The 27,114-nt window shown below is 40.1% G+C and overlaps 1 protein-coding gene across 7 annotated transcripts in view; it reads right to left on the bottom strand.

Annotated features, from left to right (window-relative positions):
• The window catches only part of Fat1 (FAT atypical cadherin 1), a 110,771-nt gene that overhangs the window by 4,800 nt on the left and 78,857 nt on the right, over nt 1-27,114 (bottom strand). For 4 of the 7 annotated variants that reach the window (XM_090354049.1, XM_090354051.1, XM_090354052.1 and 1 more), the window contains 17 exons: nt 22,035-26,102; nt 21,136-21,332; nt 17,595-17,748; nt 16,421-16,654; nt 15,523-15,912; nt 14,309-14,523; nt 13,573-13,710; nt 12,218-12,361; nt 11,751-11,948; nt 10,594-11,398; nt 10,320-10,454; nt 9,987-10,144; nt 8,831-9,296; nt 7,416-7,569; nt 6,755-6,865; nt 3,790-4,421; nt 2,991-3,128 (listed from right to left, as the gene is read on the bottom strand). In XM_090354049.1, coding sequence (XP_090210175.1) covers nt 2,991-3,128; nt 3,790-4,421; nt 6,755-6,865; nt 7,416-7,569; nt 8,831-9,296; nt 9,987-10,144; nt 10,320-10,454; nt 10,594-11,398; nt 11,751-11,948; nt 12,218-12,361; nt 13,573-13,710; nt 14,309-14,523; nt 15,523-15,912; nt 16,421-16,654; nt 17,595-17,748; nt 21,136-21,332; nt 22,035-26,102 — 8,337 coding nt within the window. Of the gene's footprint in view, nt 1-399; nt 460-2,434; nt 2,488-2,990; nt 3,129-3,789; nt 4,422-6,754; nt 6,866-7,415; nt 7,570-8,830; nt 9,297-9,986; nt 10,145-10,319; nt 10,455-10,593; nt 11,399-11,750; nt 11,949-12,217; nt 12,362-13,572; nt 13,711-14,308; nt 14,524-15,522; nt 15,913-16,420; nt 16,655-17,594; nt 17,749-21,135; nt 21,333-22,034; nt 26,103-27,114 lie in introns of all 7 variants that reach the window. The other 3 variants (XM_090354048.1, XM_090354050.1, XR_016539037.1) reach the window with 2 other exon arrangements.

Genomic DNA, 27,114 nt, shown 5'->3' with positions numbered 1-27,114 from the left:
TATAAAAAGCTTTTGGTATTTAGTTTTATTTGTGCTCATCTCAAGAGCCTTCTATTATAACTCTTAAGAAGTTAAAACTATTTCAGAAGGTCTGAGTATTGTGTCACAGGAAGATAAGTTCTTGAGATCCTATAGTTTATTTCTGACATCACTACAGATGAGTGGAATGTGACAAAAGACATAACACATAGAAGTAATTTTGCAATACACTCGTGTTATGACTATATACACTTTCAAAATTAAAGCTCAAAAATATTGGACTTCCCTCAAGTCACAATCTGTTTTAGGAAATTACAACAGACAAAAAAACAAACAAACAAAACAACATCAACACCACGGCACTCCACTGACCCAGTCATCATGAAACACAGACACAAAGCAAAGCATTTATGACTATACCTTCATTATTCACTGTGTCAATTACAGTATTGACAAGGTGTATTACAGTCACTATGGAAGCTTGTAAAAAGGGACAAAAGGAGTGAGTTAGGAAAATCTTTATTTAGAATACAGTGCACAAAATAAAATATGTTCCTATTATGCAAATTTTCCCTATCATTTAAAAAGGTGAAATGAATGCCTCAACATAATCCTATTACCATGAATGACTGGAACTTCTAGCTATATATCTTAGAGGCTTTTCAAATCAAGCTAAATGCTTATTATTATCATTAATCAAATGAAAGGCTTTATTGAAATTTAAGCTACAAAAGTGTTTACAATTATCATTATAGATAATGATGGGGCAAAACAAATCTTTTGTCAACACCATATGGACAGAAGGCATCATATTTAAAGAGCCTGTACTCTACTGGTGAGGAAGAAAACTTATGGAGATATAGTTAAATATAAGAACAAACATGGCTTTGTCCACTGGCTCCAACCCCAAATTTGCCATTTTGTACATGTACTAAATAGCTGGTAAGCTAACACACCAGCAATCTATCTGGCTGCTCCCTGTGGAAATTGTTTTTATTTGTGTATTATTTTTAAAATGTGTATACACTTGCTAGGTTTACATCCTAATTTCATCTTCATCCTGGGAACCTCTGATCCAGGTCAGAAAGGGCACTAACATAATTGAGACCCTAGGATGGAAGGCAGAAAGATTTTCCTGAATTATCTAGGTAGGCTGAATGAGTTTTGATAAGACAAACATCCTTGTCATGTGTGGGTGGAGTCAGAGTTATGACTGCAAGTGAATGGTCAATGAAATGCAATGTTGCTTTGCTGAAGCCATGAGCCAAAGAATGTGGGTGACTGTCTACTAAGCATGTGGAAAAGCAAGGAAACAGATTCTTCCATACTTCCCAGAAAGGACTGTAGTCCTCTGGACACTGGCTTTAGTCCAATGAGATACATGGTGTATTTCTAACCCAAGGCCTTCTGGAGGACTGTTTGTACTATTTTAAACCCCTAATTCTGTGGTAGTTTCTCATAAAGGTTAGAGAACAAATAATGGATCAGTAAGTGCAGAGTTTAATTTTATGACTGATACTGATGAAAATGTGATGATAACTGAAATATAAACAGTTCTGGCTCATGGTTCTCTACAACTTTTAAAACTGGCAATTCATTTTCATAACTAATGACCACAACTAAAGATGAGCTAAAAGTACCCATTAAAAGTAACAATATCAGCAAAAAGAACTATAAAAAGAAAGAAAAATAATGAAAAATTTCTGAAAATATATTCTTTTTTTTTCCCTCCCTTACTCCCTTCTTTGGCTCTCACTCTTGCTCGCTTGTTTTCTGTTACTACTATAGCTTGAACTTAGCTGTCCCTTAGCTTTTTTGTTCAAGCTGGTGCTCTGCCATTTGAGCCACACTTCTGTGAAAATGTTGATGAAGAACATTTAAAGGCCAACGTATAAATTATATAAGTTAGCAATGTAGACTTTTAAAAAATGAAACAAATGGAAGAAATAACCCTACTTTGTTACTGTTGGCTTAACAGAGATACATCAATTTACTTCATTATAAATATAATATCATATGTAACATGCTTGAAATTAGAAGAAAATGGGACAAACTTTGGCCATCTTTAGTAAGGACTCTTTCCTGAATTATATGACTTATGGAACATAGATACATAATCTATTATGAACTATATTACTCTAGATGATAGACTACATTATTATGGATCGAACAATTATTAGTGGATTATTTCTTTCCACCAACAATATATAAACACACCAAATTTTTACCCAAGATGGAAAACTAATGGAACACACAAATTCTAAGATTCAAAAAGCTTTACTACAGATGGCCTTCATTGTGTTACTGAACTATGTCGACAATGTTCTGTATTCATATGTATTCGTCAGGCGAGCTGCTTATCAGTGCACTTTACCCTAGGGAAATCAGACGAAGCTAACTGGTATCATCGATCCCCCTGCCAAACTTTCTTCATTAAAAATATAATCAAACTTACTAGCAATCTCTTAAACTGCGCTCTCAGTCAGTACGCTCTGATCCAAATGGCAGCTGGGGCCGCAGTGGGATTGAGGGAAAAGACAAATAAAACCTTGTAATACCAAAGGTGTGAGGAAAATGGAACATTTCAGATTGTTACATCTCCTGTGTGTGTGTGTGTGTGTGTGTGTGTGTGTGTGTGTATGTTGCGTGGATAGGAAAGCTGTCACTAGAATTTTTGAAGAACCCACAAAATTTCCATAACATTTACTATGCTGCAAAAGAAAAAGCAATACCAGATTAGGCAATCAAATAAAAAATACCTTTCAATTAATGATATGTTCTTCCCTATTACTGACACATTACGACAGTTAAAATAGGTATTTCTTTACATGCTAGATGAGAGCACAGGGTATATGTGAAGTATTTTCCCAGCTAATGTTCATGTGGTTGAAAAGTGGTCCATGTGGGATGTGGAACCCTCCGGAGACAACCGTGCATTTGCCTATTATATAGGACATCAAGAACAGTACATGCACTGGCGACAGCTACCACAAGGACACAGTGACACTCACCGTTGTCATCACAAGACTCAGACTGGAAGGAGCTCAGGGACTGCACTTCAGACAGGCTCTCCCGGGCACTGTATGGCTGGGAAGGCTTTTCCTCTAGTGGCTTCTTGGAAAGACAAGGATCGAGATCCACCACTTTAGCTACAAGGAAGAGACAAAAAATTTGGGTTCCAAGTGGGCCAAGGGTTATGGTTTCCTGTCTAAGACTTGATAAAGCAAAAACAAAAGAAAAGACAACAACAGTAACAACAACGAAACAAGATATCTTAAAATAACAGCAAAAAAAAAATAAGTAACAGGCCTATAAATATTCCTGGGCATTCACAGAATAGAATTTCTCCATGAACTAGCCTAGGGATACCTTCAGACAATGAATAATACTGAAGTTTTTAGTCTGAAAACAGTACATATAACATTTTCCCCTAAAGCACTGAATGCATGCCACGTCACTAATAAATGCCATTTCTTCCAGCTATATTTCCTAATAATTCTAGCATGGAAATACACCTAGTTTTCATACATGAAATCATTGTTGACCACCTGTATGGATTATAAAAACGAAATGGATCTTTCCAGAATATCAATTGGAACATGACCAGATCCATATCCTTCATTAAAATGCGCAACTACCACTCCTGACATACAAGTTCCCCACTCATGAGCATTTCCGATTGGGAGCATCATTTGTCTGCAACCAATGATGCTGTTTTTTACTTGAACCATCAACAACCATGGCAGAATTCTACACTGTCCCTTTTTATCTATCTAAGTAACATTCCAGCAAGGACACAGTTGCTCTTACTGTCATAGTCGAAGTCCCAGTTAGGCTTCTGTATGGAGTCACTGTCAGAAGGAGAGTTAGAAGGAGGCGGAGGAGGCAGGTTCGGAGCAACGCTGCACACAGCCACTGCTTTTCGGTGTCCGTGCATAGACTCGGGGTTAAAAGTACTGAATTCTGGGTGCTCTGGGATAGCAGATCCTTCAAAGGAGTTCCGGTCAAGATTGTTTCTGGAGTCACTTGGAATGCTCGGAGTGTAGGAGATGGGACGGACAGGCACCTGGGGTGGTATGTCCGAATAAATGTTCTTGTTGAGCTTCGAATCAAAGTAAGGTCTTTGCAAGAAAGCTGTGGTTGGTCCCAAGTGTTTGTCTTCAGGTTCAGCTTGGTGTTTCTTCTTCCGACTGATCATCTTGCGGCAGAGGACAAACACCACCACCAGTAAAAATATTCCTGCTATAAAAACCACAATTCCTATTCCTTCTGCCAACCCAATATTCCATGGGGTGGACACATATTGATTGGGTGCAGCATCTTCGCAGTGTTTCCCTCTGTACTCGTGGCTGCAGTTACAGTGATAGGAGCCATGTGTGTTCTCACAGAGTGCTCCGTTACGGCAGGGGTTTCCAGCACACTCATCAATGTCACTTTGACACCTGCCAAGATGGACAAGAATGAGGACAGAACTTTGCACTGTCACACTATGCCAAACCTATTATTCTCCAGAGACCAGATTCTACTAAAATCCCTCCTTCATAAAGCATGTCAAACCAAGCCAAACCTAACCAAATCAAATCTGATGATACCAGGAAACATAGCAGCAGCAAAAATAACTGGGACAGCCAGTGCTGGTAGTTCATGCCTGGAGCGCCAAGCTATTGAGGAAGCTGAGAGCTGAGGATCAAAGTTCAAAGGCATCCTGGACAAAAAAGTCCATGAGATTCTCATCTCCAATCAACTAGCCAAAAGACCAAAAGTGGAGGTGTGTGGCTCAACTGGGAGAGTCCAGCTTAGAGCAAAAAAAAAGTCAACCCAGAGTGTGAGGCTTTGAGTTCAAGCCCCAGTGATATCCCCGCCCCCCCCCCCAAATCACTGAGATTAAAAAAACACTTTTGTAGACTAGTTACTCACTTGGTTCTATGCTCTGAATGTTTGGAAAACAAACATATCAATTATGTAACTGTCACTCTTCCAGGATTCAACGGAGTACTCTACTAACCCCACAGGCTAAACATCAGTTTTTTTCTAGTTGTTACAGACATGTTTCTCATTGAGATATTTGCCCTGTGAACTTTGATAAATAGCATGCTGTAACTTTTCCGATAGAATGCATTAAATTTGTAAGAATATGCTTCACATTGGGAATAGAACAGTTCTATAAAACATGTGAATGGTGGGGCCGGGAGTTTGGCCTAGTGGTTAAAGTGCTTGCCTAGCATGCATGAAGACCCGGGTTTGATTCCTCGGTACCACATACATAGAAAAAAGTCGGAAGTGGTGCTGAGGTTCAAGTGGTAGAGCTCTAGCCTTGAGAAAGTCCAAGGACAGTGCTCAGGCCCTGAGCTCAAGCCCAGGACTGGCAAAAAAAAAAAAAAAACAACAACATGTGAATGGTTAGAAAACTCTTTTCCAATTGAAAATGGTATATCCTTGTTGAAAACGTTCACAGGTGACTTACCTTTACAAAAGAGATCACAAATCCTTTCTGCTTTCCCCAACAGAGGCATCCAACACACTGTGACACCTCCCAACCTCTCCTTCCTCCTTCCATCAACAGGATCTACTTAGCATCCCACAGACCTATGACTCCTCTGGCACAGTTCTGACCACTGATAGTTTTTGTCAAATGAGTCAACATTATTTGTTGGTTAGAATTAGGGAAGTCAAGCCAGGTGTGGTGGTGGCTCGCACCTATAATTCTAGCTACTCAGGAGGCTGAGACTCTTATCTCTAATTAGCCTCGAGAAAATGGGAAATGGGGCTTGGCTCAAGGGCAGGGTGGTAGCCTTGAGCTGAAGAGCTCAGGGACAGTGCCTAGGCTGAGTTCAAGCCCCAGAACCCACAGCAGGGGGGGGGGGGGGAGAGAAGAATTAGGGAAATCAACTTTTGAACTTAGGCCATATAATAAATGGCAAGATGCAGGATTATATATAATCCCATGTGCAAAACTACAAGAGATGCCTTCAATTCTGTAGTTAAGCCCATGGCGGCTGATGCTGCAGGCTTCTCTAAGTTGGGCACATGCTTACAGAGAGTACGCATGGAGTGACTTTCTGAAACCAAAATCTGTCATACATTGTTTCCAAGGTATAAGAATCACTTCTATGCCTCATTTCTGTCAACTGGAAAATACCAATCACCTTTTAGGATTAGGATAAGAATTATAAAAGACAATAAGAGATTTAGAAAGGTTTCTTAGATGTTATGTAAAAATTTTAGGTACAGCATGTTACAAAAATACAGTAAATATCATTACTTTCAAAGTTGGCCTTGTGCATAGCACCACACTGTGTTAAAAACAATAAATTCACACATTATTCAAGTTTTTCCTGCCCACCACAAAATCGTTCATTCTTTTTCTATAAGTAATCCCTCCAAAGGAATGCAGTAGGGATTTTCAGGCATAATATGTTAATCTTCTTGACAGTTTCTTTTATCTTAAGGCAGAGAAAGATAAGAGATAAAAATGCCAATGAGAGGTCGGAAGTGAGGCCTAGTGGTAGAGTGCTTGGCTTAACATGCATAAAGCCTTGGGTACTGAGGAGTACCACATACAAAGAAAACAGCCCCAAGTGGGGCTGTGGCTCAAGTGGTAGAGTGCTAGCCACTGTGTGCAAGTCCCAGGACTGGCAAAAAAAAAATGCCAATGATAATTACCAATTTCAGAAGCAATGTAGTTTGAACTAATGAAGTACTGTTGTGTCAGCTAATAAATATGATACTAAGGAAAGGGGAGAATTACACATCTTGAAAGAAAAAAACCATTTACCTTTCTCCCCTAAATCCTGAATCACACTGGCAAACAGCACCATCCAAACTGTCAAAACATGTTCCACCATTTTTACAGGGTTCATCCTTGCAATATGGACTCAACTGGCATCTGAAAAATAAGGACACATGAGTTTCTTACAGCGAAATGCAAAGCGTTCTGTGAAGGGCACAGATGTTTCACACACAAGTTTAAAAAATTCAAGCAAGCAACAGTATCTCATGCCTTTAATCCTAGCTGACTGAAGAGTCAGCCAGGGAAGGTTCTTCTTTTAAGAAAGCTTAGATCGGATCGAGTTTGAAGCCAGCTTGGACAAAAAGACCTTGCAAGACCCCCATCTCAACTAATATGAGGTGTAAGGAGGCATGCCATTCTAGATGTGTGGAAGGTAAGATGGAGAAGATTGTGATTACAGGCCCGCTCAGGCACAAAAGTCCACAGGGCTCCCTCCATTGAAGAAGCTGTCATCCAAGCTATGGAAGGAAGTTAAAAGGAGGATAGCAGTCCAGGCACACAGTGGGCAGGAAATGAGACCCCCAAAACACAATTACACAGCGCAAACAACAAACAGCTGGAGGCAATGCTCAGAACTAGAGTGTTAGGCAAGCGCAACAAAATCAATGCTGGAACTTACCATGAAAGTTAAGAAAATGACACATACCTCTGACCAGTATACAGTCCTCTACATTGGCAAACGAAGTCTCCATTGTCTACCACGCAGGTGCCACCGTAGAGGCAGGGATTAGAAGAACAAGGATTGACATTCACCTCACAGAAGGTGCCTATGTACAGGGCACTGCACTTGCAATAGTAACCTACATGTCAACAAAAGAGAACAGTGTCTAAAGTCTTCCACTGCTGGGGTACGTTGAGTAGCCCTCAGCTCAAGTGGTAGAGTACCAATCTTGAACAGAAAAAAAAGCTACACCAACCCCAGGAATGACACAAAAAAATAAAAGGAGAAAGTGTCATATTTGTCAAAAAAAAAAAACAAACCCAAAGAATGTCACACTCATTTTGTAGCGAATATGGTATTCAGGAAAAGAGTGGAGGCTATGTCTAGGGAACAGGACAAATGGCATTTCTTGCCTCAAAAACCCATGGCTATGGGCTTTTCTGTGCTAAGAGCTTGAGGAGCCACTTTGTAGTGGCTAATGCAATGGTTATAATAGCAAGTGTCAAGAAAGCATCTCTCCAAGTGAGGGAAGGGGTAACAATGGCCAAAAAGACTGCACTACTCTCTATCTGACGTAGGTAAATGTCACCCTCCCTCACCCCACAAACACCAAATTACAAGAGAAAAGACATCTCTCTATGCCTCAGGAGTACAGCCTCCTTGCTGTCCTAATTTGGAGGGTTAATTACCATGAGCACAATACTTGTTTTGTTGTGCCATGACTCTAAGATTGTCAGAGTGGTACTGAGGGGGAAAAGCCAGCCCACTGTTCACTTCAGTGGACATACACACTTTCTGGAGGAAATGACAGAAAATCAAATCCCTTGAATCCTATTTACTTAAATATTACTTTTAAGTTTATTCAACCATGCACACCAAGTTCTATTTAGTAAGCATGAGGACTGTCATTTTTCCCTAATGTTTTATCACTTCTAAATAATCCAATAGGAATTAAGGATCCAGAAGTCCCTGAGTATCCCCAGAATACTAAGGGTCTCATGACAGAAAGATAGGAAAACACTTCCGTAAGAGTTGAAGGCCGAGAAAATCTTTATGGCTAACAAGACTCTAGCAGACCCTCTGTGCAGAGCTGTCAGATAAAGGACAGTACCAAGAACTGAGCAGAATGAAGTGAAGCTATCTCTAAATTCCAGAGTCAGTATGTATGGAGTAGGAAGATGCATTCTGAGTATGCTGTGCTTTGCCTGTCATTCTCTTCCGTCTACTTCTGGGAACAATTATAAGCCCAGCTCCACTGTGTTTTAACACACACTGCTCAATCTGATGGCACTGTCTGTACTGATGAAACTAACTAAAAAGAGTTTAACCCAAATGTGGGAACTTTCCCTTAAATGTATCCATGTGCAGCCTTTTAAAGACTAGATGGTTAAGAGGCCTACCTCCAGTAGGTGATGGATGGCAAATGCCTCCATTCTGACAGGGGTTACTCGAGCAGTCTTCTGTAGCTGTTAGCAAGCACCCAGGAGATATATCCACTGACTCTTCCATGTGTGCATAGCTTCTTGGTTTGCTGTTTAAAGGCAGCTCCTGCCCATTCAAATAAATGGAGTCCATACAGCCCCTGAAACCATTACCAATTTGCGGGCTTCTTCCATGCCTCGTTGTTCCTTGTTGACGAATGTGCCCGCCAAAAAACACGTAGTTGTCCAGGTTCAGGGTTTTCAGAGTCCCCGGGGCAGTACCTGATGCAGTATGGACTTGGTCTAGAACCAATCTAGCATAATTTCCATTCACTTCAAGAGCCACTGAGTGCCACTGGCCGTCGCTGACTTGGATGCTCTGAACAGACACTATGCCAGGGCCACTTCCACAGTCAAATTTGTACTGCAGTCTTCCATTATGAATCTACAAGGAAAGCGAAACGAAACAAAACACAACACAATGCTTTCCGAGAACCTTTGACCATGGTCTCTGACCAAGAATCCGAAGGAAAGGTGTGTTTGGCAATGGAAGGCAAATGCCAAATGCACACCAAAGGGCATCGTGACAATGAGTGCTAATTTAACACACACAAATGACTGTTGAACATACACCCCTACACACATTTTTCACAAATATTACCTATCAAAATATTATATCAAAAGTAGTAACAAAAGTCAAAATTCAGTAAGTGGGCACAAGCCCCATCACCTCAAATAAATGTAAGATACTCCCTTTGTAAATTTATAATGTCAGTAAAATGCAATAACTAGACATTATGAATGCTTATAAAATACAGATGTGAATGTCTTTGCTATTGCAAAGCAAAAGAAGCTTTCATCCCACAAATTGTATCAAAGAATGTGCAACTTATCTGTCGTGCTTTTCTCATCTTTTTAATCAGAATGTAAAATGGAACATACATATTTTTAAGTTTGCTCTAACCTCAGGCTCGTTGCTCATGCCTTTAATCCTAGCAACTGAATCACAATTCAAAGCCAGCATGAGCAGAAAAGTCCACGAGGTTTACTTGCAATTAACCATTGAAAAACTGGAAGTAAAGGTGTGGATCAAGTGGTAGAGTACCAGCCTTCAGCAAAGAAGCCAAACACATACCTCCAAGATACTGTAGTCGGTTCCCCGAGCATACATTACAACTGCATGTGTTGAGTAGGTTCTTAGCCTCATTGTCAATTTCATCTCTAACTTGTTTTCGTTTTCTGTCAGACGGTATTTCACAAAGCTATTTCCAGTAAATGTTATAGAAGAAGTCCCTGTGAATCACAACAAGGAAAACTTAGATGCTATGAGTGTCTATTCATCTTGATGCTTAATGTGCCATAATACATGGATTTTACATTACAGTTTGATTCCAGCGAAGAAAAAAAAGGAAGAAACTTTGAAAGTGATTCTTTGAAGTCAAATTGTGCTTTGTCACTACACTCTTACCTGGGCATTGTGCCGGCCTGCCTCCAGGACACACACAAGTGTAAGCCTCTTCCTCTCTGGGGTCAGCAATGCACTCAGAACCAGCAGGGCACGGGTTCCCATCACACCCATGGTGGATGAGCGGACATTTCCCCTCTTTATGTAAAAAAAAAAAAGAAGGGAGAGAAACAGGAACTTTTTAGGGGGAAAAAAAAAAGATCTCTATAGCTACTAAAATCCATAAAATCCAACTAAACTATTCTTTAATACTCACTGTAATATTCATGTATATTACCTGTGCAGAGACACACGGCTGTCCTGTGGTGGTGAGGTGTCACAAAACTCAGCCTGGCTGTGCTGTGTGTCGACATCACATTTTCATCCACTGACACCTTTTCATCACAGAATTTCCACGGGCAGTCCAATCCCGCACAGAGCTTGTGAAATACGCCCAGTATCCTAACACCTATGATCTCCTCAATATCAGTCACGGAAGAATTAATCTTGTGCACGAGTTGCTTTGTGGGAAGCTGAGCACTACTACCTGATTTCTCCACAAAAAGTAAGACGTCCAGGTGTGGATGTGGCTCAGAGGGCTGCAGACTCACAATCTGTATGTCAGTCCTCCTCACACCTAGGATATTCCGCAGAGCTCGCTGGAAGTTGCGCCAGTAGTCACCAACGAACTCCTCCGGGGTGAGGTTGGCAAAGCGCATGGCAATGGTGTGGTTCAGCATCTCCTGTGTTATCTGCTTGATGTGCACGGTGATGTCCGCCGTGGTTGTGAACTTTCCATCGGTGACGCTGACGTTAAGGAGGTATTGTCCCATGTCTAGTTTTTTATGTGCAATCAGCTTGCCCCCGGTGCTGGAAACAGAGAACAGGTTGTCCATCTGGGGATCAAGACTATAGGTTAAGGTGTCATACACATCTTGGTCTGTTGCATGGACCTTCCCAATGACACCGCCCGAGTATTCCTCTCCAGAAGCAGTAATGAAAATCTCCAGTGGCAAAATCGCAGGAGGATGGACGCTCTCCTCAATAACTCTGATGTCAATATGTGCCAGTGATGACAGTGGAGGTTTTCCATTATCTGTCACCTATGGGGAGAGTCACATTGTCTTTATTAATAAAAACATACTCATTTTGTTCCCGTTACAAAAATTTACCAACTGTTAATACCCATTTCTACACAGGAGAGGCTTAATATGAAGGAAGAAAACAAATAACCCTTATAGATCTTTTACTAATTCATACTAAAGCTCATCTCATCACTCCTATAGTAATGGGACAAATGCCTAAACCCATGAGCAAGGTGACAAAATGGTGTGCAAATAAGAGGCCATTATGACATACATTTGTCCTCAAACTGTCAGCTAAATATCAAAGACAGCAGCCAAATAGCTCTTCTCTATGGGTGTACAACAAAACCATAAAGTAAGCATTTGCTACCTTAACATGCAGGAAGTAATGGTCCTTCACTTTCTTTCTGATGGCAGCTGCCGTCTGGAGGACTCCTTGCTGGTTCACTTCAAAGGCTCGGTCATCATTCCCACTCACAATGGTAAAGAGGAAGGGTGGACCATTGTGAGAAGAATCCCTGTCAGTCACCACGAGCTGCAGAACACTGAAACCCACTGGCTTGTTTTCCTGGACCAAAATTTAAAAATCAGATCAGCTTATGAAAAGCTCTCACTTGTCCTAGAACAGTGAGTGTATCTTAAAATCTGAACACAAAAAGAGGAGACAGAAGCATGGCTGATCTCAAAAACGTTCATCTCTCAGCACAAGCAGAGACTCTTCTAATTTTACTTTTCCTATTTTCCTAAAACATACGTCTTTGGAAGGGAAAGGTATTTCAAACAAACGACAAAGTTCAATGATAGCTCATTTCAAGAAGAGTGCATGAAGTGGCTGACCTGGACGATTACACTGTAGTTTCCCTTGGAGAAGACGGGAGGGTTGTCATTGACATCAGACACATCAATGTTCACGGTGGTGGTGTTGATTCTGGGTGGACTGCCATTATCAGAAGCTTGAACTGTGAGTGTGTAACCTGAAATCTTTTCAGGGAGAAGACAGAGAATAATTCTTATTTTCACAGAGCCAATGAACCAGGATTAACTATCAAGACTTACTGAACTCTGTCTAGATAATTCTCTAAACTGCAAATGAGCGCACTGCAAATAATATGTATTTTCTCAACAGAAAGTTACCCAAAACAATCAGATTCTCCATTGTCTCTCCAAAAGGTCTTATTAAAATGTTTAATGGCTAAAAACGTGCTGTTCTTTTACAGAAATAAGGCCGACAAGCAATATAAGTGGCTAGGAAAAAGTGTTAACGTATCTCAACTGCTGTTCCAGTAATAACATGGAAGCCTTCCCTAAGGACCAAATCTTGCTCTTAGAAATACACAGCCATGAGCTGTCTCTCACCTTTGAGTGCTGACTCATTTCCAATATCTGAGGCCATGCCAGATTGCTCTCCTCCTCAATTTCACACATGGATTGTACTTAGCTCTCTAATTCCCTCAAGATAATTTCTGTGACCTCCTACAAGAGAAATCCAGCTTCTTTCTCAGGAAGTATCCCGTTAAGTTCTCTCTTCCAAAGAAAGTGGTGAAAGCCGCCAAAAATCGAACTCCTTCAGTAATATTCTGCAGAACATTAGTTCTGCAAGAATGCTCCACTCAACTAAAAAGGGGTTTCCAGGGCAAATTAGCTAGAAAAACACCACTGGCTAATTCTTCTATCTCACAGTGGAAACAAGTACATTAAAGGACCTGGGTTTAGTTAACTCCTATTCAAAAATCATAGGTCAGGGGAAAAAAATAAATACTTTAAAATTTAATTACATTTTCAGTATTTACACCTTTGCTTATCAGTTCCTGAGAAGGCTAGTTCCATCTCTTTTGGTATTTCGCATTTTTTCAGAGCAGATATGAACACGAGATATTTATGTGTAGCCAGGTGCCCAGTGGCTTATGCCTGCAATCTTACTAGCTACTCAGGAGGCTGAGATCTGAGGATTCCAGTTTAAAACCAGCTCCAGTAAGGGAAAGTCTGTGGGACTCTTATCTCCAATTAACCACCAGAAAACTGGACATAGCGCTGTGGCTCAAGTGATAGAGCAGTAGAGCCCTAGCCTTGAGCTGAAGAGCTCAGGGATAGTAAGTGCCCAGGCCCAGAGTTCAAGACACACAACCAAAAAAAAAGAAATATTCATGTTTATTGATCAGTAACTTGTAAACAACTTAAACCAAACTACTTACTGTTTCCCGATCGAGAGGTTTGGTAACTTTCACTTCTCCCCTAATAGGGTCAATTGTAAATGGGCTACCTTGGTTGCCCTCTATGATGGAGTAGTGGATGTGGCTGTTTAAGGGTCCGTCAGCGTCATCAGCCACAACCTAGAAAATATCACTCGATTTAGGAGAGAACTAAAGCAAGAATAGCTGTCTATAAGAATCCTGATATTGGGCCAGGAGTTTGGCCTAGTGGTAGAGTGCTTGCCTAGCATGCACAAAGACCCGAGTTCGATTCCTTGGTACCACATACTTAGAAAAAGCCAGAAGTGGTGCTGAGACTCAAGTGGTAGAGCTCTAGCCTTGAGAAAAATTACTCTAACATTAAGCTACATACCCAGGTTTTATGTAGCTTTAATAATATTTTCAAATAAAACCACTATCAAAACTGGAGTAATGACTGGCAGTTTGGCCTAAAGGTAGAGTGTTTGCCTAGCATGCATGAAGACCCAGGTTTGATTCCTCAGCCCCACATACAAAGAAATAAGCTGGAAGTGGTGCTGTGGTTCAAGTGGTAGAGCTCTAGCCTTGAGAAGGCCTAAGGACAATGTCCAGGCCCTGAGTTCAGACCCCAGGACTGGAAAAAAAAAATGTCAAAAATTAATTAATTAATTAAAAAAAAAACAACAAAACAAAACCTGTACTGTCTTTACTAACAACTACGATAAAGATCTAGACGAAATAGTAGAGAGAAATAACTCACTGTAATGACAGACTGTTCAAGAACAGCATCTTCACTGATGACTGTGGTGTAGGTGTCTTGGCTGAACTCCGGGGTGTTGTCATTGATGTCAGTGACATTAATGTTCACGGTTGCCAGGTCACTTAATGAAGGTGTGCCTCCATCTGTGGCTTCTATGGTCAGGTAGTACTCATGGGAGCTTTCATAATCCAGATTCTCAATGATAAATATGGCACCTGCAGAGAGCACCAAAATTACTCCCAGGACTTTATAATCCCATGACCTTCTCTTAGTTTCATTCAACAGAGAACACTGTTAAACAAAACTAGTTTCCATTATACCAAGGTTCACTGACAATTTATCTGTATGGACAATTGTGAATTTACCAACCTCTAGATGTTTCATTTCTCTTAATTGTTTTTTTGATAGTGACTGTGGTATTTAAGCTGCTTTCCATTCAATACAACTCATAATAAACACAATAAGAAATTTAAAAGAATCAATTCTGGGCTGTTCCATTTCCTTCTTGTTTTGAATCTCTAAAAATTACTTTAGAATTCTAAAAGTAACCATTAAGATAGGGAGTAAAAATTCATTTTAAAACAGTATCATCACACACCCATTCCTTATCACAAATAGCCACATTCAACTAAGTACAGTTTGAAAGGGCAATGTCTTAATAGCTATTCTAGACCGCTGGCTGATAAGGCCTCCTCAATGTGTATGCAACAGGAGTCAAGAAGTGTCTGACTCTAGACCTTACTGGCAGTGTTGCTGAGTGACTCAAACTACTTCCATGATTATGTGTCACTTGTTCAGTGAGGAAGACAGCACAATGAATATCAGATGCTTACTATAGAAGCTAAGCTCTCAGAAGTTCAAAAGATGTTTCCACTTAGGAAGCCATTTTACATGTCTTTGACAATGAGGATAAAAGAAGTCATTACTCAAGGTCATCTATTATCAGGCATTCTTTTCTCTATAATGTGGGACACTTACATCATCTCTAAACTATTAGAATGTGATAATTCAGCTTTCTATTTTAAGATAATGTGTTTGGTAGAAAACTATTTTACTAAGTAGAACTACTTTTAAGGCCTGTTTGGAAACAACAGAAAAAGAGCATGGGTGTTATCTTTTAAGATTTCTACTCATCACTTTGCTTCAGGTAAAGTGCCAGACGAACTTAGCACTCTGGGTGGAAGAGGGCTCCTATCATTCACATGGTAGGTTACCTGTTTTAGAATCTATGCTGAATTTTCCATGCTCATTGCCACTTATTATTGAGTAGGTGATTTCTGCATTTGCTTCAATGTCCCGACTTGCCGCATACACTTGCAGAATTTCTGTTCCAATGAGAATGTCCTCAGACACTGTGGCACCATATTCACGGTACTCAAACACAGGTGGGTTGTCATTTATATCCAAGACTGACACAACAATAGTGCCAGTAGCTGTCAACCTCCTTGGCAAACCTTGGTCTACAGCTTTCAAAATAATGGTGTACACTGCTTGTAGTTCTCTATCCAAAGGCCTTTCTAACTGAATAATTCCAGATAACTCATTAATGGAGAACTGCCCATCAGCAGAGTCAATCAGTGAGTAGGAAATCTTCCGATTCAAGCCTGTGAAGACATGACAGAGTGTCAAAGGATTTCATAGAAGGAAGCTTAAATAATCATGTCACATACTTTAAAAGAGATAACATGCTAATAGACTCATTGAGCTAAAATAAATATGTCACAGGTAAACTAATTACCTCTACAAAAATTTCTGAAAGATTTGTAAAATTCTAATTTCTGTTAAGATCCTGTGATACATAGCTTCCTCTATGGCACTAATAATTTGTTCACAAAATAACACTTCAACGATCCAATGAGACATGAAGATCAATTAATGGAATCACTCACCAGAATTTCTTTAACCCTGGAGAGACATTATAGTAGTAATTTCACTGTCATTTTGAGACTTCAAGTATGTATGTAAGAAAATTAAGTTAGCCTGAAGATTTAACGCTACAACAATAGGTAAGCAAGTCCAGATCATGAGATGAGGAAACAGGCTGTACTGGGCATGCCCATTGGGCCTATACCCTTCACACAGTGTGAAGACACAACATTTGCTGAGAGGTACCTGCATCTGCATCCGTGGCCTGCACTCTGGTCAATGGTGTCCCAGGCTCAGTGTTTTCAAACACGGTAATGGTGTATGGATCAGCAGTGAATTCTGGTGCATTATCATTCACATCTTCTAATATGAGCACAATATTAGCTTGGCAGAATCTCCCACCTCCATCTGTGGCCTTCACTAAGAGATGATAAACTGCTTGTTCCTCACGATCAAGGGGGGCTAATGTTTTTAGTTCACCTAAACACAAACAGAAATAAATGGACAGATTTGACCTTGACCATTTGAACTGTATGTTTGTGCATCCTCTCCCCCCCCCCCCCCCCCCCCCGACAATGACAAAATCTGAATAGAAGGAGTCATCTGAATATCATGTTTCAGGAACTGCTCATGAACCTAGCAAGTTGCAGGTTCTCATTCTTTCTGTCACAAGGACTGAAGACGAGAGCCCCACCCCTCCCCTTTTTTTGGTCAATTGTGGGGCTTGAACTCTAAGCCTGGGTTCAGGCTCTGAGAGCATTTCAGCTTAAGGCTAGTGCTCTCCCACTTGAGCCTAGAGCTACTTCCCATTTTCTGGTTGTTATTTGGAGATAAGAGTCTCACAGACTTTCTCATGCACATGGCTGGCTTTGAACCATGATCCTTCTCACCCTCCCGAGTAGCTAGGATTAGAGGCATGAGCCACTGGTACCTGGCTGACAAGACCCTCTTACGCGACAATGTTGCAAAGTAAAATGGCTATTAAACTTCTCTAAATTTATAAGTGCAGTAAGGATGAGGAAAATAACACAAATCATTTTAATTATGAAAATTAATGAACTATACACTTAAGACCAAAAATTTAGGACACTATATAAATAAAATATACACTATAGAAATAAAAATGCAGGTAATTTTGAAACCTACTTGGTTCATTTTTAGTGAAAGAGTTTTAACAACTGAATTTTCAATCATTACCTTAAAATGATACGACTGCTGCTTATTTTTTAAATGTCACCCCAGATTTTATGCACTAAACTGCTGTGTAGACTTCTAAAAGATGTTAATTCTATAACATCAATCCTACAGCATTTGAAAAGAACAAAATGCGACTTCCTAATTTTGTATATAAACTAAAATCATTCATACACATTATTTTGTTGGAAATACATAATTAAACTTGTCTTAGCCCTATCATTACCTGTGTCTGGATTTAGTTTGAATTTTTCTGCTCCAGAACCAAATAATGTGTAAGTAATTTCAGCATTGGAACGGATATCTGCATCCGTAGCAGAGACCTGCATAATCAATTTCCCAGGAAGGGCGTCTTCAGGAATGGTGTCTGAATACAAAGTCTGTGAAGATTTTAAACAATATTGTTAGAGTAAAAACATTAGCAGTCAGTAGCGACTGCCAGGGGAATAGCAAAAATCATTTCACTTGGCCACAGAAAACATGGAAAGTGACTAAAGTTAATATTCAAAGAGCTTTTAAAATCAGTTTTCTTTTAAAAAATTCATGTAAAATGAGAATCCAGGATATGGTTAACTTTATGACCCTGAGTCAGACCTGATATTGAACCAACAGAATACTAAGAATTTTAATGTTGTCCAGTCAGTTTGATGTTGAATTCTTAGGACAAAATATAAGTAGTTGTCCATATTCATCTAAAAATCAGAGTAAATAAACACTTGTTATATCTGTTTATTTTCAAGTTTGGAAATATAGATATAGATAAGCAAATATAACAAATAAAAAGTAAAACACATACTTGAGAGAGTAGTGACTTCTGCATCATAGAAGCCAGATTTCGTCAACGCTACAGAAGGGACAGGTAAGAAACAGACCATTCTATTATGCTATCTGATCCTTTCATCAGTTTTAGCCTCTGAGCCTAATAGTTGTTTTCAGTTCCAATTACTAAAGAACCCATGTCATAAATGAGAACATAAAAGCACCAGAGGAAGGTTTTATTGAATTCACTTTCTTTTTTTGTTTTTGTTTTTCTTTTTTTGGCAGTCCTAGGGTTTGAACTCAGGTCCTGAGTGTTGTCCTTGGGCTTTCTCAAGGCTAGAACTGTACCACTTGAGCCACAGCACCATTTCCAGCTTTTTCTATGTATGTGGTATGGAAGAATAGAACCCAGGTCTTCGGCATGCTAAGCAAGCACTCTATCACTAGGCCAAACTCCCGGTTCCATGAATTAATTCACTTTCATTATATGAGCTCAAGTGCACAGGTATATTATTTTATGATTTAGGAAACAATACTTTGGAATATTGATAATTAAGTCAATTGCCTAAATTTCTCCAAGATGTTATACACATTTCATTTCTAAAAGAGAAGATACAGACATAGTCCTGCCTCCTCTACCAAATACATTACCAGAAAGTACAAATATGGATTGGAACAAATCTCTCAGGATTCTCTCTTCCTCTCAAGATGAGTTGTCAAGTATCCATTTCCCTGAGAACAGCTCTGATTCTTTCACCAGCTACAACACATCTCATATATGATGGGCTTCCAACATTTTCCAAGTGCTCTAACCCTTTCTCAAAACCACTTTGCTAGAATTTACTATATACTTCTTCCTTTCTCAACTCATAGTCTTCCAGGTCAGCACACAGTGTGTAGTCAGATATCCATCCACTTACAACCCCTAACCGACCTGTCCAAATCAGGCACAGGATTCAAATGGTCTGGTTTCCCTCTTGTCTGGCGTTTAGCAACTGCTTGTCATCTCACCTCCAGGGACACAGCACTGGTACCTTTGTCTTCCTTTTCCGTCTCTGCTTCCTTCTCCCTTCATAAATACCCATCTCTTCATTTTCTCCTTTTCTGTTTATCTTCTCAAATTAATTCAACTACCAGCTGTTCACAGCAAATACCAAATGTATAGATCTAGTCCTAATCCCCCTATCTAATGATATGACCCATTAACTTAAAATGAACTGGAAAACTCAACATACTTTCCCTAAAACCCAGGTTTATTTCTGACACGTTTCAGGCCTAGCTGAACACTTGTGCCATGTTGCCATATCCATTTTCCTATGTAACACATTAGTGTAGGCACATTTTCTTTTCTAAGTACCTGTACAAAGGATTTGCCATTCAACAAGTTAGTTTACGAATACTGTGCATCTTGATCAATGCCACCCCTTTTAACATTCTTACCCACCCCTCCCATCTTAATCTTTCCCTCACTTATCTTAACTTTAGGGTATGTACTTAGAATTTTTTTTTTTTTTTTGCTTTTAGCAAAGCAGTTTAGTGTACAAAGTATCTGTTTTATCACTTCTGTATCTTCACCTCCCTCACCTTTTCCCTTATATTTCTCAGTTCTATGATATATACAATGAATTCTTCCCTGCATTCTCCACCCTTCCCCCACTTTGTTCTTCTACCCTTTGGCCCCATCTTACTCTCCTGCAAGTATGCATATTCTGGTACCTAATTTGTTAGGCTCTGACTTAGTCTTTTTACAGAATTATACTATCTGCTCTCTCCACAGCATCTATTACACTACAATTAATTCATTTGAAACTTCTTGCTTACCACCCAATGTGTTTACTTGTAGATTTGGGTGTACTTGTAAGTACATTCTCACTTCTACAAATGGAAAATCATGCAACTTATGCTTTTCTGGGTCTAGCTTACTTCACTTAGTATAACTTTTTCCAAGTCTTTCTATCACAATCATGTTTGTGGCAGCATTATTTACTATAGGTAAGATACAGAATCAGCCCAGATGCCCTTCAATGGATGAACAATGAAGAAAATGTGCCATATATACACAATGGAATTCTGCTCATCCATCAGAAAGAACGATATTGTATCAACTGTAAAGAAATAGAAAACCTGGAAAAATTATGTCTACTTTTTCTTTTGTTTTCATATAAAGATTATGCACAGAGGGGTTATAGTTACAAAAGTCAGATAATGAGTACACTTCTTTTTGAAGTGTTTCACTCTCTATCATCTTCTCTGTTTTTCCCTCCTAACCCCTTCTATCCCCACACTGGCAAGGTTCATTGCCAACAATGAATAACCATATCCCTTTATATTCTACTTTGCTTCACTAATTCTTCCCCACGTGGGGTAAATGGGGTCACTATTCCCTCAACTCTGTTTACTTCTACTTCCAATCTTCCCTGACTGACCTCTGTGAGGAAGAACTCAAAATCCTGCCCTCAGCAGTATTTCCCATCCCCAGCTCCAGTGTCCATTCCCGACTCCCACTGTCCCCACTTAACCCTGGATATTCTTCTCTCATCAAATGGTGAGCTCCACAGGCACATGAGCCTTCTGGTAAGTTCTTAGCTTATTTGGTATGCAGAAAAGCAAACATCCCAATACGGTCTGTATAGCCAAACAGAGCTTCATTGGAAGAACCACAGGCCTGGATGTTTCCCCAAAGTAACAGTTTCCTCATTTTATGATAATTCATGTAAAGCTAAGTTCAGATAACACTGTAATCCCACCCATAATTTATAGTTTAGACTAAAGTTTTAATTGTTTAAAGTATAAATTGTAAATTAGAAAGTTTTTACTTATGTCACAACCAGTAAAGTTGTTCTGATGATTTTCCAAGTCTTGACCCATTTAACACTCACCTCTACTTAAATAGTAAGGGATATTATAAAACCATCTGAGTTACAACATAGCACTGAATAATAGTCCCACTGAAAAAAGAAATTAAGATACTTTAAATTCACAATAAACTTAAGGAGAATGTGGCTTACCTTTTCACAAACTGGACTGTTGTCATTTGCATCAAGAACCTTCACTTCAACTATGGCTTTGGAAGAGAAGGTCCCATCAGTTGCTGTGATTGTCAGAATGTAGTTGTCCCTCTGTTCCCTGTCTAGGGGTTTCTTGACATAGACTTTCCATTCATTCTGTATATTTTCAACAGCAAACTGTCCCAAAGTATCACCTCCTGTGAAATCAATGGAGGAAGAGGAGAACTATGTTGAACTGAAAGGGTAATTAAGTAACAAGAAAAATAAACTGTAAAAAGGATGCATAGTGTTCCAGTTAAAATCTTAAGAATTGCTAGATACATAAAATACATCTACATGAGGCTTTCTCCTTACCAAAAACAAAACAAAAACAAAAAACCAACAACCTCTAAGCATCACTAAAATGTGTATTTAAGCACAGCATTAAACCAAATCAAAATATAGATTACTGGGCTGTAATTCAGCTTACAATGAACAATTCAATAGGTGTCATAATACAAATCATAGTAGTGAAACTATTAGCTTTGGTCAACTAAAAAACCTGAAATGCAGCTTCAGAGATTTCTCAATTTTAGGTATTCTCCACCTCCCCCCTTTTTTTGTCAGTGCTGTGTTGAACTCAGGGACTTTTTCTGCTCAAGGATGGAGCTTCTACCACTTGAGTCATGACCTCCACTTCTGGCTTTTTGCTGATTAAGTGGAGATAGGCTGGCTATGAACATCTATCCCCAGATCTCAGCCTAGAATATTTTGGATTATGAGGGATCAACTGCCAACGCCCAGCTTATTTTAGATATTCTGATCCAAAACCTCTAACTCTTGACTTCCTTAAAATTGAATCTAACACCCCTGTAACACACTTTCATCTTAAATCAAACCATGTAATTGCAATGCTTTACCTGTTATGAAATATGTAACTTGTCTATTAATCTCTTCAGAATCAGCATCAGTGGTACTTAAGATGGCAATTACTCCCCCTGGAGGATCATCTTCACTCACGGTCCCTTTATAAATCTCGGCTGTGAAACGTGGTGGACTGTCATTAACGTCGGTGACGGTAACATCTACCAGGGCTGTGGAAGACAGCTGTACCTTGTCACCGTGATCTGATGCAACCACTTTAATCTGGTAACTGCGTCTCTCTTCATGGTCAAGTTCCTTCAGAGTTGTAATCCAGCCTGTTTCTACGTTAATGGCAAAGGATTCAATGACGTCCACACTTTGGGACTGGTCTAGACTGTACATAATTTGGCCATTGGCTCCTGAATCCAGATCAGATGCTCTGACCTGGATCACTTTACTGCCCCCTGGCAGGTTTTCAACAATAAATGCTTCATAGGGATTGGATTCCAAGACTGGGCTGTTATCATTTGCATCTTTCACCTGGATACTAACATCTACAGAAGCCACTACTTCATAATCATCATGAGTGCACCTGGCGAGTATGGAAAACTGATACCACTTTGTTGTCTCATGATCGAGGCTCTTCTCCAGTTTCAGTCTCCCACTTTGTCTGTCAATCACAAAGAATTCATCTCTGTTACTTTCTGGAGTGTTCCCTTTGATGAGGCTGTACAGAACAGCCCCGTTATGTTCTGCTCTGATGAGATCTATTTCTGTACCAATAGGCATGTCTTCTGAGACAGTGTAGGTATAAAAAGGCTCTGAAAATTTTGGAAGCCTTATTTCCGGGGGAAGTACTTTTATATAGACAGGAACAACAGATTCTTTCGGTGGAGACCCATTATCTACAGCTCTCACAAAGAAAGTGAAGATCTCATTTTCTAAGCCAACTAGACTTTCCTTTGTGGTAATTACGCCTGAGAGTGTGTTAATTTCCAAGTTCTCCATAACGCTCTCAGAATCTGCTTCGATGCTGTATGTGACATCGGCATTGGAACCCTCATCAGCATCACTGGCAAAAACTTTAAGGACCGATGTTCCTTTAGCAACACTGGATCCGATGTTCACCTCATACTTAATTGCTCGGAACTGTGGAGCATTATCATTGTCGTCTGTTAGGATGACATTAATGGTGCAGAAAGCAACTTTTCCTCCGGCATCCTTAGCCATCAGGCGAACTGAGATCACTTTCTCTGCTGAGGTCTCGCGATCAAGTTTCTCCGAAGTGAATAGCTGCCCTCTGTCATTTATGTAAAATCTGTCTTTGGCAAAGTCATTTACAATATGGTAAGTGATGTGTCCATAAATGCCAGAGTCCCTATCTGTTGCTTTGACCGCAACCACCAGGGTGTGTATGGGAGCATTCTCCGCCAGTTCTACTTCATATTCATTCTGAAGAAAAACAGGACTGTGCAAATTACCTCCAATTACAGTTACATGAACCTGGGCTGAACTTCTGAAAACTCCATCAGAAACAGAAACGTTCAGGGCATAGAATGGCTTCAGGTTGTGCCGTCGCAGGTTTGAGAGTGTGATAATCCCTGTTTTGCTGTCAATGACAAAATTTTTATGATCATTGCCAGACACGATGGAATAGTCCAGCTTGTCTGCGTCTGAACTGTCTGCATCATAGGCTTTTACACACATCACAAAATGCCCATGAGTGGCATGCTCACTGATTTTGGCTTGGTAAATCTGCTGGTCGAAGAGTGGTGGGTTGTCATTGAGGTCAGTGACGTCCACGGTGACCATGGCCTCACTGCTCAATGGGGGCATACCTCCATCAACGGCCCTTACGAAAATCTTGTGCTGTGGGAACTGTTCATAATCCAAAGCTCTGACGAGGGAAATGAGACCGGTGTTGCTGTCAATATGAAAATGATCATGGCTTGTGCTATGGTTTCCAAACATCTGGTAGGAAATTCCCCTGTTTGGTTCTGAATCTGCATCTGTGGCTCTCACTTGAACGACAGATGTTCCAATTACAGATGCCTCCGACAAGGTCGCAGAGTAGGAGAGCTGCACGAACACGGGAGGGTTATCGTTGATGTCTTCCACGATGATGTCAACGAATACTTCAGCATGGGCCCCAGTTAAAGAGTCTGTAGCTCGAATGCTCAGTTTATACGCTGGGTGGGACTCAAAATCCAGAGGCGCTATGACATTGATGACTCCAGTATTGAAGTTAATGGTGAACTGGCTAAAAGGATCTCCATCTGTGATGCTATAAAACACTTTCAAGCCTTCCGGGCTGTTGGCTTGAATGTGGACCACTGGGCTATGCATCTGGATGTTTTCTGGGATCTCTGCACTGTAGAAAGGTTTTTCAAACACGGGCATGGCTTTATTCATAACCGTGATTGGAACTATAACTTCAGCTGAGAAAGGCGGGTTTCCTCCATCTTTTGCAACCACTGTGACAAGATACTCTTTATTTAAGGTGTCAAGTTGGAATTGCTTTTTCAGGGAAATTTCACCAGAGGGTCCAATTTGAAAGTGATCATGATGCTCCTTAAGGTGGTAGTGCACTTCCCCGTTTCTGCCGCTGTCTCTGTCTACAGCAGTGACAGAGCGGATGATATGGCCTACTTCAGTATCTACCTTAACCACTGCATAGTAGGGAAGGTTGACAAACACGGGGGCATTATCATTTTGATCTTCCACAGTGACTTTGACAACAACATGGGCCACTGCCGCAGGCTTACGTTCTTGGGTCACTTCGACAACCACATCGAACAATTCTTGCTGCTCACGATCAAAGGGGAGGCCAGTGGTTGACAGTACTCCTGAGGTGCGGCTGATTTTAAATCTGCGGTCTGGATTGAGGATGTGGTAGAACAACGGCTCGTTGATTGGATTCCCAATAGCAGTAATGACAGCTAATGTCTTGGCTTCTGTGGAGTTCTCTTTCACGTTTGCGGAGTAGAAATCCTGGGTGAACTTTAATTGACTTTCTTTGCTTTCTTTCACATTAACTTTCACAGAGGTAGAGCTGGTAAATCTGCCATCAGAAGCTCGAATGGTTAACTCATAACGACTTCTTAACTGAGTTGTGTTCTGTACAGTTATAGTGCCAGTCTTGTAGTCTATAGAAAACTTCTCCCCGATGTTGCCTTCGGTGATGGAGTACATTAACTGGGAGAACGCACTGGAATCAGCATCTGTGGCATTTACTGTGATAACTTTTACCCCTTTGTAAGTTGGCAATAAAAGAGATGTTTCATATAATGACCTGGAGAACACAGGAGTACAGTCATTGATGTCAATTACATGTATGGTCACATTAGCGGCATAGTCGGCAAACAAATGTGGTGTTCCCATGTCATGCACTTGCACAGTGAAGTGAAAAACACTTGTTTCTTCATAGTCCAAACTGAGGACTGTGTGAATAGCACCAGTGCTGGAGTCAATAGAGAAATACTTGTGCACAGAGGGTTCCACGATGTGATAGACAAGCAAGGCATTGGATTCTTTATCGGCATCAGTTGCTCGGATCACTAGGGGGACATTGCTGTCTGTGAGGACCACGCTATGGATGGATGCAGATTCACTAATGAGTCCTGAATACTCAGGCTGTATAAAAACGGGAGCATTGTCATTCTCATCCTGCAGATGTACCAGAACAGTTGTATTGGCGGATAAACCCGCCATGTTGGTTCCTTGTACTGTTAACACATAAACTGGCAAAGTTTCAAAATCCAGGGCTTTCTGAGTAATGATACTTCCAGAATGGGGATTGATATCAAAAGCATCACCTATATTCCCATCTTTTATTTCATATACCACTGATGACTGACTATGAGCCGTAACCATTCCAACAAAACTTCCCATGCTGATTGTCTCACTAATTTCCACCGAGTATTCTTTGGATGTAAACTTGGGAGAGGCATTGTCAGCAACTGTGACCATGACGTGCACAGAAGTAATTTCACTCAGTGGTGGGTCACCTTGATCAGTAGCTTTTACTATCAAATCATATTCTAGTTGGTTACTTCGATCTAATTCTTTGGCAGTTTTTAGAGAGCCCAAGATGGGATCAATTGTAAAAGAATTTCCGATATTTCCTAAAAGGTGAGAAAAAAAATATATGTCAGTGAGAAGCACAAGGACCAACAGAAATAACAGTTGGAAAAAAAGAATGCTATCTTCAAAGATATTCTGACACTCAGCAGAGATGCATGTTAAAAAAAATCAGTATCTGAATAGAGCCCTTGTTTCATGTGTTACCCACCCTAAAGGAAGCATGCTTTTCAAATGTTTGACCATAAATTATTAAAAATAAAGAGCAGAAAGATTATTATATACCTAAAACCAACTGTGTTCTCTTCTGGTTAAACTGGAAGTGCTCTGAGGAAAGACATGTATCCCCTTCCTCTATGAAGCAACCAAGTGAATGGTTTTCCAATAGTCCCTAAAGCCTTTCTAGATCAGTTTATCCTTTGAGCATTTCTCAAGATTCCTATTTATTTTTCAAGGGAAGACCGTAATTCCAGAAGCAAATTTACACCAGGATCCAAGAAGATTGTCCCTTATTTTAAATATCAAGTGAAGCGAGAAACCATTTTCTGCAACCTACCCTATTTAATCAGTTTTGAAGATTTAAAACATTAAAACATTTCTTTCTTAATCTTTTTCAGGGCCATTTATCTTTCAGTGATGCTTAGGAGAGGAGACTGTGTTTCTAAGGACACAGGGCAATGTTTGGTTCTTAAACTGAGAAGAAAGTGTATTACTGCCATCATTAAGAGGGGACAGAAATGCTGGGAAAACCCCTTCAACACCCAGAAAAGCTCTATACAAAAGCTAACTCCAAATGCTCAGAATGTTGCTGCAGAAACAAACTTCCAAGACAGTTTTATTTCAGACCTTTCTAGACTATACTAACCCAGATTTAGCCCTAACCTCAACTCCACAGTGGACCATAGTTTTGTATCGTTGATGAAACTAGCAGTTCTCTATAGCCTTTGAGACAGACCAACGCCATGGGAAGATGCTCAGGTTGGATCCATTCATTCCTTTCCTGTTTCATACGTTCAGAATGCACTATTCTCTTCATAATACTGAATTTATTCTCCC

This window comes from Megascapheus bottae, chromosome 20, assembly GCF_031878675.1.
Source record: "Megascapheus bottae isolate mThoBot1 chromosome 20, mThoBot2.hap1, whole genome shotgun sequence".
NCBI classification, from domain to species: domain Eukaryota; kingdom Metazoa; phylum Chordata; class Mammalia; order Rodentia; family Geomyidae; genus Megascapheus; species Megascapheus bottae.
This window is presented reverse-complemented; position numbering and strand designations above follow the sequence as displayed.